Genomic DNA, 18,762 nt, shown 5'->3' on the forward strand with positions numbered 1-18,762 from the left:
AAATATAAATTCTAGTAAGTCTAGAGCAGATATATTTATGGAATAATTTTTCTATAAATGATTTAATTCTTCACACCAATCATTCATGTAAATCAGAATTTAAAAGTGGCTTCATAATTTGTGTATAATTCAGAATGCTTCTTTATGCATCCTATTACTGTGTCTTAATTAAAAAGAAAATTAATTTTAAATTATCTTCTGTGTTAATAATTGGTTCGTTGAATTAGTTCAAACTTCACGTGGAAATGGTATTTTTTTCATTGAAGTTATTGTCTTTATATTTAATTTCTATTTCTAAGCCTATGGATATTTGTTTCCCAATATTTCACCAATTTTCAAAATCAGAGTTTCTAAACTTTTTGAGAATTCTAATACCTCCCTGATATGCTTTTTATTGTAATGTCCATGTATACAATTTTATTTGTAATAATTTATCAACAAGGTTTACTACCACCTCCTTTAGGGCTCCGCTGTGCAAAGGCTACTGTGGGGGCAACATGCTCACTCCATGGAAGGGGTGGGGCTGCAGGCCCAGCTGCAGTTTGGGTGCAGGCTGCAGAGCATCTGGGAGCACTGTGCCTCACTGCACAGAGGTAGGTGGCTGAGTCTTCCGATTGGGAGGCTGTGATGTGCAGGGTACTGTACAGTTCTTTAGAATTCATTGTGGAGTTTAATCTTCCATTCTGCTTCATCCCTGAAGTCATGAAAAACAGACTGATGAGGCTGCCCCCAAAATTCTGTTGCAACCACTGCATATAGCTCATGGTGGTAGAAAAATTGCACCTCAGAGTAGAGCTGGTTCCCTCCTGGAGGCTCAGGGCTGAAGGACTCTGCTCCACCTTCACCCCTCGCCCCCTGCTTGGAAAGAGAAAAACAAACACAAATGATGTCACTGGGGAGACACTGCAGTTTCTAAACCTGTACAATATCCCAAGAAACACCCATGAAGACCCTCTAGGAGCTCTGTGTCAGCTCTCCCTTCTGGCCCTCCCACTGTCAGCTGTGGAACACTCCCCAGCCCCTCATCTGGGATGGCCCAACTCACAGCAAACCTGGACCCAGAGAAGCCCCAACAGAGTTCCCCAGAGTCTCCTCATGACCCCTTGCTCTGTTGCTGAGGTGCCTTCTCCTGACTCTGGAGAGTATCAAGTCTTGGGTCCAGGCAAATTTTGTTCTTATGGTCAACATGTTCCATCAGAATCACTGAGCACCTATCGCATCTGAGCTCTGTCATTCACTTACCAGGAAACTCCACCCACGGCGTCCTGGTGAGACTGCACAGTGCTCTCTCTAAAATTGTGGGCATGGACAGTGCAGGGAGGTAGGGGCAATATTTCAAATATATGAAGTTATAAAGTGCTTTTACTTAAAAGATTTTATGTAAGAGAAGTTTGTAGGTTACTGGGTGAAGAAGAGGGGATCATAGTTCTAAAAAGAATCAGTGTCTCAACTGGGTTAAGCAGAACCTTGAAGAATCATGAAGCCTTTAAGTAGAGCCTAGGAAGAGTGACCCCATTTCCCAAATTGCATAGTTTGACAGAGAATTAAAAATCCAGTTACAGAGGGATGTGCAACTATGATGTACAACTATCTACTGGGGCATTGGGGAGAAAAGGAGAAAAAAAAAGAAAGGAGGAGGATTGGCAATAGATGTTAGCTCAGGGCTGGTGTTCCTCAGCAAAAAGAGGAGGATTGGCATTGATGTTAGCTCAGGGCTGATCTTCCTCACAAAAAAAAATAAATAAATAAAATCCAGTTACATGTAAATTCTGACAAAAGAAAACAATCTGATAGCATGCATTCTGTATTGAAGAAAAAAATATATTTTCTTGAAATCAGGAGAGTTCCAGAAACCCAAGACACAGTCACCATCTGCATAGAAAACCATTCTAAAGAGTTCAGTTGGTGAAAAATAACATATGTATATAACATCCACTCTGACTTAATTTCCACCTCTCTCCTTCTCCTGTCCAGACCCAGACAGCTGATTCTGATCAGGCCACACATTGTTGGTCAAGTTAAATATTGTCTTTTTCCTTACCTCCTTGTATTCATGTTTCTTATTTTTTTATCTTTTCTTCTTCTCTCCTTGTTATTCTTGTTCCTTCTACTCTCAGAGGAAATATATAAAAAATGTAGATATATAAAAAATGTAGGTATAGGAATAATTTCTAGTTCCATGGATTTTGGGAACTTTAGTCATAAAAATAAAAAATTGAAAACAGGTAATGCAGATGTTTTCCGTTGAGCTTCCATGCTCACAGTGCCCAGTTATATTCCTATTCCCATACCTGTGCTCAGAGAATCATCCTTACAATGGATTTATAAAAATATGGGCTCCAGCTTTCTGAGGCTTATATAGAATGACAGAACTGAAAACCTGAGATAAACTTACACAAACACTGTTCCCCCTCTCCCCATCTTTGTTGTCTATTATTTGACTGGCTCACTTGCTCTCTGGTCTCCTTTCTTAACTGTTCAATGCTCTGGGACCATCAGAAGAGTCTTCTTTTCTTATAAAACCTATAGTGCTCCCTTGTGGACTCAAGTCATCAACAAAGACTGCTTCAGACCAACTATCTCAGCAGTCACACAACCCCAGCTCCATTTACTCCCTGTTTCCTGATGAAGGAAATGCAGATGGTCAGAAAACAAAATACCTAATTATATTAAATAGTTGGTGAAAAGTGAAACAATTTCTACTTTTAAAATGTTATTTGATTGAAATTAATATCTTAAAATAATTTGGCAATTCTCGTGCTATTTGATTTCTTATACTTAGCTCAAAATAAATCCATAAACATTTGTTGAAGTTTTACCATAAATGAGGTAAGTTACTAGGTCTTAAGAACTTATGAAAAGGTTGAGACAGAAGTTTATAGCCTACTGGGGAAGACAAAAATATACATAACTATAATAGAGTCAAAGAGTAGGGCTCTAAGAGGAGAGAGCACTAAAAGCTGTCTGATCTCAGAGGAGGGAGAAATACTTATGTTTGGGGTGATGGACAAAATCTTATGAACAAGGTGTCACATTGTCCTTTCCCTCTTTTTTGGTGAGAATAATAGAGGAGAATATGGATAAACTTTTATGATGGATTTTATGACTTTTTATTAATTTTAACATCAGAAGGAATTCATGAATATATGAATTACTAAAGTAATAAAACTTTACATATAGTCTAAAATCCTCTTTGAATACCACTCCCAATTTGACCTTTTCATCACTCAGCAACTGGGAGTTGATGCATCCAGTCCAGCTGTTTGACTATAGAGTCACATACCTGTACCAAATAAATGAATCAACAGAAAATACATAACATTTTATTTGTAGGTTTTCATTTAATATAAAATGATAGGTATTGTGCATTCCTTTCTGTAACTTACTTTATAAACTCAATAATCAATCTTGTAGGTCCTGTTGTATTAACACAAAGAGGTCCCTTTGTTCCACTGTATCCCATATTATGGATATAATACTATTCATACAGCCTTTCCCCTATTGATAAATAGTTAAGATGTTGACTTTTTTAATCTATGAAAGACAGCACTGCAATAAACCTTTTTGAGCATTCCTCTTTATTCACACATGCGCGTTTCTCTATGAGCAGAGACTGGGAAGAAGTGAGGGGCTGAGCTGTGAGGCTAGTAGGTGAAAATCACTCAGGCAGAGGTAGGATCAGGGACAAAAGCTCTGAGGAAGAATGTAGTGAATTCAAGTTCTAAATATTGTGTCTTCTTTTTAACTATTTTTCTTGATGTGCTTTGGAACTGCAGTTTATCATCTCATTTTATAAATTTCCTTTGAATTTACTATCTTGACATATAACTGGTGTGTAGTCTGCTCCAACCAGCCACTGAGGTAATTCTAAAGATAATACTTCAGCAAGAGAAAAAGTACACCAAGGAGAAGGAGTGGTATATACAGGAGGAAATGTTAGAAAATAACATTGGGCATAGAAAAATATACTGTTAGGTATATATGAAATCTAAGGATATCATAAGAACAGAAATACATTGTACATTTTATAAATCAGCAGAGAGAAAATAAACCTTGATCAGTGCAATGGAAGAGAGACTAGAAAGAAAAGAAAAAACCAGAATATGCCTAGCAAAACCAAAATATTAGAAATGAGTCCAAATAATGACAATGAAAAGCTAGAAATGATCAGAAAGAAATAATCGATACAGAATAAAAACAAATATATAAAATGTATGCTAACCTATGTTTCTTTAAGAATAAAAGATTGAAATAAAATCAAACTTATAATAGAAAAGAATAAATAAGTCTAAATATATCAGTGATCAAAACATATAAAAAGAGGTATGATTTGATTGAAACAAAATAAAAAATCTTGCTACATACAGCATAAAAGACAGACCTAAAAGAAAACAACCAAGAGCACACAGAAAGGGAGGAATTCTTCCTGTTGCCCCTTTGTGCAAAGGCTGAAGTCCCCTCCCTCACTCGCTAAACCCACCACACACAGAGAACAGGTACCCCAAAGAGAGGTCAATTCTGCTGAAGGGGCAGGGAAGGAGGAATCCCAGAGACACCAAGTTAGTAAACTAAATGAACTTCTGCAAAGTTCTAATTTAAAAAAATCTAATTTAAAAAAAGACAGAAATGTTAAAGAAAATTAATATTCAGACAGAAAAGAGAATGGGAAAAAGTGAAAACTGGAGAGAAGAAATACCAAGAAGAAACTAAGATATACTTACAGAAAAGGATAAAATTAAAATTGAAGACATCCCATAATCTAGTATAGTAGATGATAAAGAAGCCAAGTGTGAATAATAGCTTTTCTGAACGACTTCTAAATGCATGTTTCAAGGCCCTTATAAAATATATTAAGAAAAGATTGGAAACCTCCTCATCAAAATTATATATAATCTTTTTGTGCACCAGAAATTAGGGGAAATTTAATCAACTGTCTTATTCATGAACTTCACACTTATTTACTTAAAGGGCTGTTTTCAACTGAATTGTGTCTCCTTCAAATTCGTATGTTGACCCCCACTTCCTCATAATGTGAATACATATACTTGTAGGCAGGGCCTTTAAAGAAGTATTAAGGTAAAATGAGGTCATATGGGTAGGTCCTAATCCAATATGACTGGTGTCCTTACAGGAAGAAGAAATTTGGACACAGACGTGCATGGCATAGACGAAAGACCATCTAGGGACACAGTAAGAAGGTGGCCATCTGCAGGCCAAGGAGACAGATCTCAAAGAAACTAACCCTACCAAGACCTTCATCTTTGCCTTAGAATCCAAAGTGTGAGAAAAAAAATTTCTGTTGTTTAAGCCACCCAGTCTATGATATTTTATTATGTCAGCTCTAGAAAACGAATACAAGGGTCAATTTTAATATCCTATTATATGAAATATGTCACAAAAAGCAATTGGAAGTTATAACTAGACATATAACATATTTTAAACATTTTACCCATCTGTCTTTTATACTCAGGTTTTAGTGCATTTGTTTACTAAATAAAAGTTTCCTTGTCTTAGATATCCCCATAGGAATTGTATATGGAGGCCTAATTATCCTAACGACCTTGGTAATGTGCCATAAGGATTGGAAATGTGTACTTAATGTGTTGTGTATTTGATATTAAATAATAAAATAGTAGAATTTTCTTCATAACTTACCAAATAAGCTTTCCAAAATTTTACTATTCTTTTATGTCAAAATATCTCTAAATCTTAAACTAAAAAATTGTAGTTATGTGGCTTATAGATCTTCAGAATTTGACTCAACAATTGTCTACAAAATTTTATAGTAACTGTATGTCTCTTACAAAGTAAGAATGAATATACCGAAGTGTTAAGATGTGTAATTTATATTAAAAGTTTTTCCATGCAGACAATGGGGTATCATGTATGTGTGCCATTTAAATTAAGCTTCAATTCTAAGGAGAGTCAATTGTCCTACTCAAGAAAGCAAATTCCAGGGTGGTCAGCATGCATTGTAACAGAAGACCATGACAGAGGAAACTACAATTCAGCTATCCACATCTTGATCAATACCTGAAACTTTGTTAAACAGCATAGAGAATATCAGATGTTGGGTTTTTACTGGCAAAAATTAGTGGCATGACTAACATAATGAATGTTAGATATGGGTCTTTAAATAAAGGTATTTAAGGTATGTACTTTGGCTAAAATATATTAGAGACACACTCTACTCTTGCATGAACAAGATATAAGAACCTAGGGCAGCCTACCTTGCACATTTATGCATGATACCAAAGATTCATCCTGAAATATCCTGTGTCTAGGCAGTGGTAGGTACAGCTGATTGGATTAACAAATTGTGATATAGTCATATAATAGGAAACTCACTAATAAAAAGTAATAAACAACTGATACACAAGAGAACATGAGTGAATAATATTGAAGGAAAGAAACCAGGCACAAAAGAGTACCTGTCATGTGATTCCACAGATCTGAAGTTCTAAACCACTTAAAATACATCTATGGTAATAGCAATAAGAATAACCATTGTCTTCAGGAGGTGGGTTGACTGAAAAGAGACACATGAAATCTGCTCAGATGACAGAAGTATTCTGCCTTCAGATTGTTTTAAAATTATCTTTGCCTTCCCATTCCATTTTAAAGCCAAAAATCAGAAATACGATGTGTTAAGGGAGTTACATGTAAGAAAGATAACTTGGAATTGCAGTCTTCAGACACATTCTCATTAGTGAATGAACACTTTTTCATGTTTTAAGTCAAAATGAAACATCTTTAAAAATTGATAACAGGGGGCTGGCCCTGTGGCTTAGCAGTTAAGTGCACGCACTCCGCTACTGGGGGCCTGGGTTCGGATCCCAGGCACGCACCCATGTACTGCTTGCCCAGCCATGCTGAGGCCGCGTCCCACATACAGCAACTAGAAGGATGTGCAGCTATGACATACAACTATCTACTGGGGCTTTGGGGGGAAAAAAAAAGGAGGGGGATTGGCAATAGATGTTAGCTCAGAGCCGGTCTTCCTCAGCAAAAAAAAAGGAGGATTAGCATGGATGTTAGCTCAGGGTTGATCTTCCTCACCAAAAAAAAAAAAAAATTTTGATAACAATTTGCTTCTTTGGTATAGTAAAATTTTGTGTCAAATATGCATAGAATGTGAAAAATAAAAATTAAATTCATTGATATAATAGCTCATATAATATTTCCAAATTCCTCCTAATATAATTTTTTATCATAAGAAGTTTCTCATAATTCTATAATAATCATATGAACAAATAAAACAATAAAAAAATGGTTCTTGAAGAATGACAAAGGATTGATGTAAACTTAATCAGATGGTGAATATAATTGCAGCTGCTGTTCCAGATGTGGTTTCATTGCTGGAGTAAATTAACAAATCCCTTGACATTTGACTTGGGTATTGATATGGAAAGTCATTTTGTCCCTCTATATACCTGTTAGCAAAGACTACCTGAAGCATTTTTTTCTTTCATCTGGAAGGGCCAACAATATACCTTCATTGTTTGACCTCAAGGATATATTAACTCTCCAACCCTGTCCTATCCTAGTCCACAGGGAATTGATTGTCTCTCCATTCCACAAGACATCACATGGAGCCACTACCTTGATGGACCAGAGGAGCATGAAATAGCAACTACCTTAAATATCTTGGTAAGACCCATATATGCCAAAGGGTGGAAAATAAATCCCTCCAAAATTTAGGGGTTTACTCCTTCAATGAACTTTCTTGGGTATCCATGGTCTGGGACAAGTTGAGATATGTCTTCCAATGTGAAGGTCAAAGGACCACATCTGGTCCCTCCTACCATTAAGAAGGCGTCATAATGCCTGGTATGCCTCACTGGATTTTGGAGGCAACATATACCTTATTTGGGTGTGTTGTCATAGCCTAGGGCTATTTACTGACCAATATAAAAGGCTTACAGTTTTGACTAGGGCCCAGAAACAGAAACACTGAGGGTTCTGCAACAGGTCCAGGCTGCTATGCAAGCTTCCCTCCACTTTGGTCATATGACACAGCCATTTTAACGGTGCTTAATGTGTCTATTGAGCCTTTGGTAGGCCTCTTAGGTGAATTACAGAGCAGACCTTTAGGATCTAGGAACAAAGCCATACCTTACTCTGCAGATATGCTCTTTTTGAGAAGCAGCTCTTGGCTTTTTACTGAGACTTAGTAGAGACTAAGTATTTGATCATGGACCAGCAACTTACCATGTGACCTGAAATGCCCATCATGAAGTGGGTGTTGTTTGACCCACAAAACCATAAATTTGAATATGCATAGGAGTGGGAGTGGTATATGTAGATCAGGCTTGAGCGTTTCTTGAAGGCACTTGTCAATGGCATTAGTAAGTGGCTCAGATTACCATTGTTCCTAATTCTGCTACACTGCCTCATCTTTTTCAGCTTGCACCTATGGCCTCATCAAGAGTCTCTTATGACCAGTTGAGAGAGTAGAAAAGATTAGGCCTGGTTTATAGACTATTCTGCAGAATATGCTAGCACTACCCAAAAGTAGACATCTGTAATACTGCCATCCTACTCATGGGTGGGCTTAAAGGACAGTGACAAAAGGAGATTCTACTTTTATTGAATGCAATTGGATAACTGGTGACATAGAAATCTGGGGAAGAGGTATATGGATAGATGTCTCAGGATGGTTATAGAGTGTAGAAATATTTGTGTCTCATGTGAATTCTCAACAAGAAACAACATTAGCAGAGGAAGATCTTAATATTTAGGCAGAGAGAATGATCAGTTTTATAGATGTCAACCTCTTATACCAGACACCATTGTCCTTGTCTAATGGGTTAACAGACTGAGTGGCATGGCAAAGGGTCATGTGTGGACTCAAGAACATGGACTTCCACTAATCAAGGCCTATCTTGCTACAACCACTATTGTGTCATCAACCTGCCAAGAGCAGAGACTATGATCACAGTCCTGATGTGCCATGTGTGGCATCCATGGAAATGTGACACTCAGGTCTCCTCCAAGAGAACCTGCACAGCGACATAGTTGACTGGTAGCTTCATGCATCATCCCTCTGGATCTACCATTGCATTTGCACTGGGACCTCTAAGTGCAAGCTGCTCATAGCCAATAATTGAGTGCTGAGGTTACTCGTGCTAGTCCATTGCTACAGGATGCACGACTTCTCTAATGGGCAACTTTGGCATTCATACTCCCCATCAGCCTGGTTGAAACTTTTCTAGAAGCATGCTGCAAACTGACACTCTTTGTGTCCAATGCTCCTTTCTTGCTCCTCTCTTCTTACAGGAGTCAGATCTGCATCACAGTCTGAAGGTCCTCCCTGTCTACTCCAGATCCTATCCCTTTATTCTTCATAGGTGTTTCCTCCGATAAACCTCTTGCATGTGTAATCCTGTCTTGGCATATGTTTCTTTGGAGGAATCAAACTGATACAGTTGGGATCAAGAATTCTTAGAGAAAACAGGTGGGGCTTGGAACTGACTGACCACCCCACAGGCAAAGGGGATCTCATCCCTAGTGATATTTGGAGCAACAGCAGTCCCTAGCACAAGGTGGAGGCCCAATTGCTGAAGATTTCACTGATAATTATGGTGGTGAGCGGGACCTGGTGGAAGTGAATTCCCTTGTACATGCAATGACTCAGACATTTGAAAGACATGGGGTGAATAGTGCCTACAAGGAGAACAAGTTCACTGGTTATTGCTAAATTGTACTAAAACCCTGAAAAGGGATAATGAGAAACTGAGAGCCAGAGGGCCTCTGTGATAGCTCACTAAGAGGTCCTTATCTCCTACAGAGGAAGGGCAAACACTGCTGAGAAGACAGATCGGTAGAGTCTCAGAATGTCAGAAGAGTTTAAATGATCAGCTAAAGAAGATCTGTTACACCACCGTAACAGGACCCTGGCTGGGAAACTCTGGAACCCTGAAACATGGTATGGAGATATGTGGATGGATGCCCCTGGGGATTTTTACTCTGAACCCCTATGAGCTAGGCTTTTAGATCTGCTAAGTCATGAAATGGAATGGGCCTAGCACCAATCCATTGTAAAATGTAAATATTATATCTAGAATTGAACCCAACCAGAACCAAAGTTCATAAGTAAATTGCAAGAGCAGGTAGCCCTGACCCTCCAGGGCATGCACCACAATTGCACCAGTGACCCTCCTACATCTTTCAGCTATGGTCATATTGGGCAGGGCATATGACTAGCTGAAAGAGAAAGAAAAAACCTGAATTTGCTTTATAGATAGATTTGCTTGTTTGTGTGTTCAAGCCAAAAATATACAGCAAGTGCATTATAGCACTATATTCAGGGGTGGCCCTATGAGACAGTGGAGAGAGAAAATATTCCCAATGTGTAGAGCTATGAGCGTTGCACTGGTAATCCACATTTTGTGTGAGAAAAAAAGTGACCTGAGGTAAGAACATATATATATTCCTAGACAGTGACCAGTGACTGGCTGGTCATGGGACTAGAAGGAAAAGAGTTGGAAGATTAAGGTCAAGGATGTCTGGGGTAGAGGCATGTGGATGGACATATGGGAGCAGATAGTGAGTGAAGATTTTTATATCACATCTTAACACCCACCAGAAAGCATCCATTGTGGAAGTGGAACAAAATAATTAAGTAGTAAAATGACTTCAGCACTGAATAATCAAGTAGACATAATGACTCCACCAATTTATACTAGCTGGCTTTCCTTATCAGCCCACTGGAACTGGCGTGATGAGCATATGAATAGCATGTCTATGCCATGCCTGTCCATGGAGACTATATGTGGGCCCAACAGTATGGGTCCTCATTTAACAAGGCTGATATAACCACTGCCACTTCTGAATTTCCAACCTGCAAGCAACAGAGATCAATGCTGAATATTGATATGACACTATCCCCACAGTTCATCACCACCACCTGGAAACAAATCAACTACATAGGCCCCTTTCCATCCCGGAAGTGTCAGTGGTTCATTGGTATAGAGTTAGATACCCATCCCATGTATTGATTTGCATTTTCTGCCTGCAGAACTTCAGCCATCATTACTGTCCATGGCCTTATGGAAAGCCTGGTCCACAAACAGAATCCCACACAACATAGCACCCAACCAGGGGACTCACTTCATAGCAAAGAAGGTGCAGGAGGTACAGGGCCTATGATCATGACTGAATCAGATACCACACTTTCTGGAATCAGCCAACTTCATAGAGTGCTGGAAAGGCCTAATAAAGCTGAAATGACAACCAAAGGAAATACTTTACAAAGATGAGCCATTGTCTTTCTAGATTCAGTATATGTACTGAATCAGATACCTCTATGGTCCTGTGCCGCCAATAGGAGGAACATATGGGTCTGGGAAATAAGAGATGGAAAGAGGAGTGGCCTCACTTACTTTCACTCCCAACGACCAATGAGGGATTTTGTGCTTCCTGTTGTCACAACTTTGGACTCTGCAGGATTGGAGATCCTGGTCCCCAAAATAGATGCTCTCTTGCCAGGGAACACAAGGGTCCCATAAAACTACAAGTTACATCTGCTGTGCAACAAGCCACCCCAAACTTAGGTGCTTTAAAACAACACTTTATTATCATCTCTTAAAGTTCTGGGGCTTGAGTGGGCTCAGCTGTGTAGTTCTTGCTCAGTTGTAGTGGGATGGGGGGGTGCAGTCTCTCATGTGTGTAAATCAAATATTAGCAGGACTGAAGTCATCTGAAGGCTCAACTGGGTATGACATCCTCTGTAGTTCTTCACTCACATGATGCAGCTTGGGATGGAGTGGCTGGATTAGCTGAGGGGTGAGTAAACATTTCTCTCACCATTTGGTTTGCCTGGGTTTCATCACAGCATGGTGGTAGAGTAGTAAAACAGCTTACAGAGCAGTTGTTTTCCCCCAGAGTGAGTATTCCAAGAGACCGAGAGAAACTGCAAAGCTGCTTCTGACAGAGCGTCTGAAGTCACATAACGTCACATCTACCACATTCTACTGGTTGCAGTCAATCACTAAGCTAGTCCAAATTCAAGGGGAGGGGACCACACAAGTCTGATTACTGAGACACATGGGCCATTGGAGGGCCATCTTTGGAGGCTAGTTGTCACAGTTGCCTTGAATACTTTCTGAATAGAGAGATTCTTACATTAATAACTATTCTCCTCACTAATAAATATTTGTGGAGAATCCATGATATGTGCAGAGCCTTAATTTAAGTAAAAGAAACAGAGAAGGCATTAGACCTATCCTCAAAGTTTGTACATTCTACTGTGAAATATTCATATTAACACTGAAGCTAAGAGCAGGCTAGGAATCCCGGAAGTGAGAACTAATGTACTGGTACTGATGGACAACGTGTGTATTATTGCTCTCTGAGGTGAAACAGATAGATTGATAATGGGCTTCTGTACATAGTTGTATAAACAATAAAATGATAGAATACTCTCTTAGCTCAAAATTTTTACAACCCTGTGATCTTTAATCTGGTAACCAACTCATTTCTCATAAGACTTGCTTATCTCAAAGAATTGTTTATGAGGATACTGTGAAGTAAGTGTCAGAAACTATAAACTTGTAAACTATAAACAGTGATATAAAAAAAGACAGTTTTAACTTTTCACAAAGAACTGATGATAAATGTGATATAAATATTTACTGAATAAATGAATTATAAGATAAAACAGATTCTTGAAACAAATTTAATGTATAATTAGCTGAACTGTTGCTTCTTTTTAAGTTATAATATTATTACTTACTCAGCCTAATTATACTTGACAATTCTTGGAGTTTTCTGTCTTAATTCTTTTTTTGTCCCAGGCTTGATGAGAAAAAAAGCAGATGAAGGGTAAATGAAATTCAGAGAGACAGTGTCACATCTACATGACAAATAACATCAGTTATTTATTTATACATGCATCAGATCTTTATTTCATTTGTTAAATAATTCTGACAGTCCTGGGCTACTTGATGATTATATTCTGGTGGATAGACAAAGAAGAAATACATCAACAAATATATCACCTAATGTCTGTTGATGATGATTGCCATGAGAAAAATGAGACAGGGTAAGGGGAAAGAGAGCGGAGTTGAGTGAGTGCTATCTTATATAGGATTGAAGGAAAGGCCTCTCAATGAGGTGACATTTGAGCAGTGACCTGAATGATGTGATGAAGGGAGCCGTCAGGGACAAGAATATTCAAGTACAAAGACCCAAAGGTGGAAGTTTGCTTGGGGCATTCAAGGAACATCTAGACTATTCTAGGGGGTAAGTGTGACCACAATAGAGTGAGAAAGGTGAAGAAAGATAGGAAATATTCAGTAAACTACAGAGTCTTCTATTTGTCATGTTCTGTGTAATGCTGTGGGTATTAAGGTGAATAAAATATAATCCTTGTCCTCAAGGAAGAGTATCCTAGAGGAAGCAGGCATTGTAATATAAAGAGATAATTGCTATTCTGGAGGTATGTGCAAAGTTCAAAGGGAGCCGGAGGAGAGAGACTTTAAATTTCCCTGGAAGATCAAGGAAAGCTTCAGAGAGGAGATGTCAGGGAACCATGAGGAGGAGGTGGTGATGAGGTTGGAAACTCCAACCAAAGTGAAAGGTATTGGGAAGGATAAAGGCAAGAGGAGTGATAACTCTCAATGTTTCCTGAGTTTAGTATTTTGGTATTTCTAGAAGGTCAATACTGATGAGAGATGTGTCAGGAGATGAGGATGGATTGGTAGCTTAAGGAATTTCATACGTGGGCTTGTGTCATGACAAGTCTGAAGAATATTGAGAAGTGAAGTAAAATACTTAAATTTTCCTTCTACACAGAGCCATGAAGCAAGGTGGTGTCATTAACTAAGACAAGAAATACAGAGGTAGAAGAGCTTGGAGTAGGAGAGGTGAAGTGATGATGGGTTTTAGGCTTATACAATTTAGATTGCCCAAGGGTCATCTGGCCAAAAGGCAGTTCGATATATGTAGGTCTGGAGCAAAATCAAGGTGAGAGGCAGAATAGTCATTAGCATAGAGCTGTTAGTTGCAATCACAGTGTGAGCAGAGAAATAGACTAAGGTTGGAGCCAGAAGAACAGCAGCATTTAAAACATGAAGGACAGAAGAATTGGGTCTATATGAATTGTCATAATATCACTGACCACATTGTGTTCTTATTTTTATTTTCAAGACTAACTTCCATATAGACTGTGAGCTCCTTGAAGGAAATAATTTTAGTTCATCTTTTTTATGTTTGTATTCCTAGCAACTGTTCCAGTCTCTTGCACATGGAATATATATATGTGTGAATGAATAATTAATTTGAATTAATTATGAATGAATAAATAATTAATTAATGAAAAGACTCTATGACGACATTTCTGCTTGATGCTTTCATCTTTTAGTGTGACGTTTCATAGCAGTAGTTCTTGTAACTTTTTATTTTTATTGCTTTTTTACTATACAAGGAAAACAAATTTATTGAAGAAAAATTGGAAAAAAGGAAAACTAAAGAAGTTACCCTGAATTCAACTACCGGGAACAACTATTGATAACATTTCATGTAGATCTTTTTAGACCACCACAATCAATAGAAATACAATGTGAGCTACAAACACAATTTTAAATTTTTCAGTAGGCACATTAAAGGAAAGTATAAAGAAATATATAAAATGAATTTTAATGATATATTTTATTTAATGCTGAATTTAACCCTTTTTTAATTTATTAAACCCAAAAAATTATTTCAACATATAGTCAATACAAAAAATATTGATGAGATTGTTTACATTCTTTTCTTCATACTATGTCTTTTAAACCTGGGGTATATTTTACATTTATGGCACTTCTCAATTTGGACTAGACACAACCCAAGTGTTCAATAGCCACATGCAGGTAGTGGCTATGTATTGGCCAGCACAGTTGAAGACTCTTTTTAATGTACAGTCACGTGCCCATAATGATGTTTCCGTCAGTGATGGATTGTGTAGACCACAGTGGTCCCATGAGATTAGTACCTCCCATATATTAGTACCATATAGCCTAGGTGTGTAGTAAGCTATACCATCTAGGTTTGTGTAAGTACACTCTTTGATGTTCACCAGCGACGAAATCGCCTAATGATACTTTTCTTAGAATATATCCCTGTCATTAAGTGACGCATGACTGTTTATATGATGATACAGCTATATATAAAAATCAGAATTCTCTCTCCACATAAATTAGGTCATATGAACCCTACAGTTTTATAAATTTTTAAAGTAAAGCTTTTATTTTATAATAGTTTGGGATTTACAGAAAAGTAGATAAGACAGTACACATAGTTTCCATATACCCACACCCAGTTTCCCTTCTTATTAACATCTTACAATGGTACATTTGCCACAGTTAATAAAGCAATACTGATACATGGTTATTAACTAAAGTTCATATGTTATTAGATTTACTTAGATGTTACATAACGTCCTTTTCCTGTTGCAGAATCTCACCTAGGGAACCCACCACATTACATTTAGTCATCATGTCTCCTTAGGCTCTTCTTGCCTGTGACTATTTCTCAGACATTTCTTATTTTTGATAACCTTGACATTTTCAAGGAGTATTAGTCAGGTATTTTGTAGAATGTCCCTAAATTTGAATTTCTCTTTTGATTTACTCATAATTAAACTAGGGTTAGGGTTTTTTGGGAGGAAGACTGCAGAGGTAAAGTGTCATTTCTCATCACACCATACCAAGGGGACACGCTATCAACATGACTTCTCTCTGTTGATGTTGACTGTGACCATCTGCCTGAGGTAGTGTTTGTCAGATTTCTCCACTGTCAAGTTACTCTTTGTTCACCCTTTTCATACTATCCTCTTTGGAAGGAAGTCACTGTGTGCAGCCCACACTTCAGGAGTGGGGAGTTATGCTCCACTTCTGTGTGTGTGGAATGTCTACATAAACTATTTAGAATTCTTCAGCATGGGAGATTTATCTATTCTGCCCCATTACTTATTTAATAATTTATATCAGTGACTGACAGATATTTATTTTATACTTTGGGTTATTACTCAATGCTACTACTTCATTTACTTTATTGCTCAAATTGTTCCAGCTTTGGTACAGGGAGCTTTCTCAATTGGCTCCTATGTCCCTTTTGCACAGCCCCATCATTTTTTTTTCAGCTCTATAGAGTGCTCCAGGCTTATCTTTCATATTCCCTGCTCCAGCCCTAAAATCAGCCATTTCTCCAAAGAGCTCTGGTTCTTTTTATTGGAAAATGTAATTAGAAACTGAGGTATGGGATTTAGTCATGCTCATTGCTCCTGGGGTATCCTCAAAAGCATCAAGGGAGAGAAAGAAGTGAAATAGGTTTTGAAAGATGAAAGATGGTGAGCCTCCGAAGGTAGAAATGGGGAGGAAACATATTGTAGGAGAAGCAAATAGCAGGAGCCGAACTTTGGAGTTGGGAAAAAGACAGTCTCTCAGGGAAACCAGAGTTTTGAGCAGGCAAGATTCTTTGGAGGGACACTTTATGGTGGTTAATCTGGCAGCACTAAGCAGGGTGAACCTGAGCAGGAAGAGTCTGAAAGGGGAGACAACAGCTAAATGCTCAGTGTAGTAATGCAGGAACAAGCGTTCAATTTGTCCCCCCTCCTTACCACACTGGGTGAAGTGGGAGGAAAGAGCGGAATAACTGCTCTAATCTGAACACTTTGAGGAGTTGTATACTTTCTGAACTGCAGTGAACCAAAAATTTAAAAAAAAAGTAATTTTAAAGTATTTTGTTTGGTTAGTTCATTTTGCCCAACGTCATTTTTGGTAGTGTTTTTAGTTAGCTCTCTTTTGATTGCAAGTGATAGAAAACCCAACTCAAAATAGCTTAAGAAAGAAAAAGAAATTACTTGTGTTGCGTTGTTGGTGTCCCATCTAGATTCCCTTGTGTTTCACTTCACTGCAGTGCACCCTGCAGACTTCCTCCTGCCGGCACTTGAGTTTCTTTGCCTAAGGGCTTTCTCTTACTGCTACAGCCTGCTAAATGCTGGGGAATTACCACTCCCAGGAGCTGTCCTTGACCAATGACATACAGGATTTGGGGTATCAATACCTTAGCTTATTTGGCCCTCAGGTATGATAACTTGAGGAAAGTGTTCGCACTGGTTCCCAGAGATTCCCCGGCAGGATTATACTCCGGGTGTGTCCACGGTGGCAGCTGGCTTGAGAACACACCCTTTATTGGCTGATTTCCCTTCCTGTCACACTCTCCTATGCCCCTGCCATGCATCCTGGATCACCTCCCAACTAAACCACTTGCACCTGAATCCCTGTCTGCTTCTGGAGGAACCCAAGCTAAGGCAGCTGGGGTGCACAATTGAAAATCCCAGGTGGATTTCCTCTAATCACAGCAGGGACTGGGGCCTCAATCAATGTTAAGGGAACTCAGTTTCACTGTCTCTTTTCAGGATCCTGCTCTTCCTTGGTGGTGGGAAAAGGCCTGCTGGCAGCTTTAGGTTTACATCCTAGCTCCTTACATCCACAACAGCACTCCCAATAGTTCCATATTGAGTTTTGGGATGTGGGCTTGGGTTATGTACCCATTCTTGAGCCAATCATGGTGGTCAGAGAGATGAATTTGCTAATTGGCCAGGAGTCCAAGGGCAGGGTCAGCCTCATCCAAACCCAAACATGGGTAGGAGGAGGGGAGGCTTGGTCATCCAGGGAACATCAAGGCATTGCCACCAAAAAGGAGGAATGGATGTTGGGCAGGCGGTAATGAGAGATGCACTCCTTCATTGACTACACTTTCATCCTTAGGCAGCAGATTCAGAGATGAAAATGCTCTCAAGGTTGGGGTCTTGTAACCATAATTCTTTCTTTAATACCAACTGTGAGAAGATGGTTGCTAGAACATTCATTAGCTTCCTCTCTAGACCCACCAGTGCCGCTCACCATGCCTTCTGTCTACCCTCTTCCTGTCCTGTGGGTTGTTCTCTCCCAGGCTTCTGGAACAGCTGGCTGGCTCATGCTGAGACTTGGGGTTTTTGTAAGGCTCTTCGCATCACTACTTTCACTGTGGGATGCTTGTGCTACAGCACAGAAATAGACAGCTGAGTCTCTAGGCGTCAAGGCTGAGATGGTGAGCTCTAGGGTTGGTTTCTGAAACCCCACAGAATATAGTCCTTCCCTTGAGAACCTGTGGTCAGAATGTAGTTGAATGATGTGAGTCATCTCTCCACTGGAAAGCTGTTGATACCAGTACATCACGTAGTAAGTATAACTGACTGTGATTTTGCAGTCCAAGGTCACAGAGTCTCCCTCTTGCCTGTACACTTCATTTGTAGGTTGAATGATGCTCTGTGTATTGCTGGAACCTATAGGAAAGAAGCAAAAAAATTACCTATGACATTGCTCACAAGAAACCATCACAAATAGCCAGGTTTTGACTCAGAAGATAAAGTGGAGAAAAACGCAGTCCAGTTCTGTTCCAACTTCTCTCCCAACCCTCCTTCCTCAGGCCCCGGCTTCAGGGTTGGCGGGCTCCCTACCAAAGCAGAGGAAGGCCAAGACTGTGCACAAGAGAACGAGCGGTCCGGGCTGCATCCTTGGGGCTCTTCCCACTGGTAAAATGGCTCTTATTCTGCCGGCCACCTGACAGGATTTTGAAGCATCACTGGAGCTGGGTGGTCCTGTGGCCTTGCTGCTGCAGAGCCGGAAATTGGGTTTCTGCATACGCAAGCTTAGTCATGTCACCTGCTGTCTGTGTTTCCCTCCTGCCTCTCTTCCTCCAAGTCTATTACTTTTCTCAAATAAGTATATAACA

The 18,762-nt window shown here is 39.1% G+C and overlaps 1 gene segment (V, D, J or C); it reads right to left on the minus strand.

Moving 5' to 3' along the window:
* Nucleotides 1-17,903: 17,903 nt before the first annotated feature.
* Nucleotides 17,904-18,542, minus strand: LOC131405468 (T cell receptor delta variable 1-like). The segment is given in 2 exon segments: nucleotides 17,904-18,313; nucleotides 18,488-18,542. Coding segments are annotated over 2 exon segments (465 nt in total).
* Nucleotides 18,543-18,762: the final 220 nt, after the last annotated feature.

This window comes from Diceros bicornis, chromosome 5, assembly GCF_020826845.1.
Source record: "Diceros bicornis minor isolate mBicDic1 chromosome 5, mDicBic1.mat.cur, whole genome shotgun sequence".
NCBI classification, from domain to species: domain Eukaryota; kingdom Metazoa; phylum Chordata; class Mammalia; order Perissodactyla; family Rhinocerotidae; genus Diceros; species Diceros bicornis.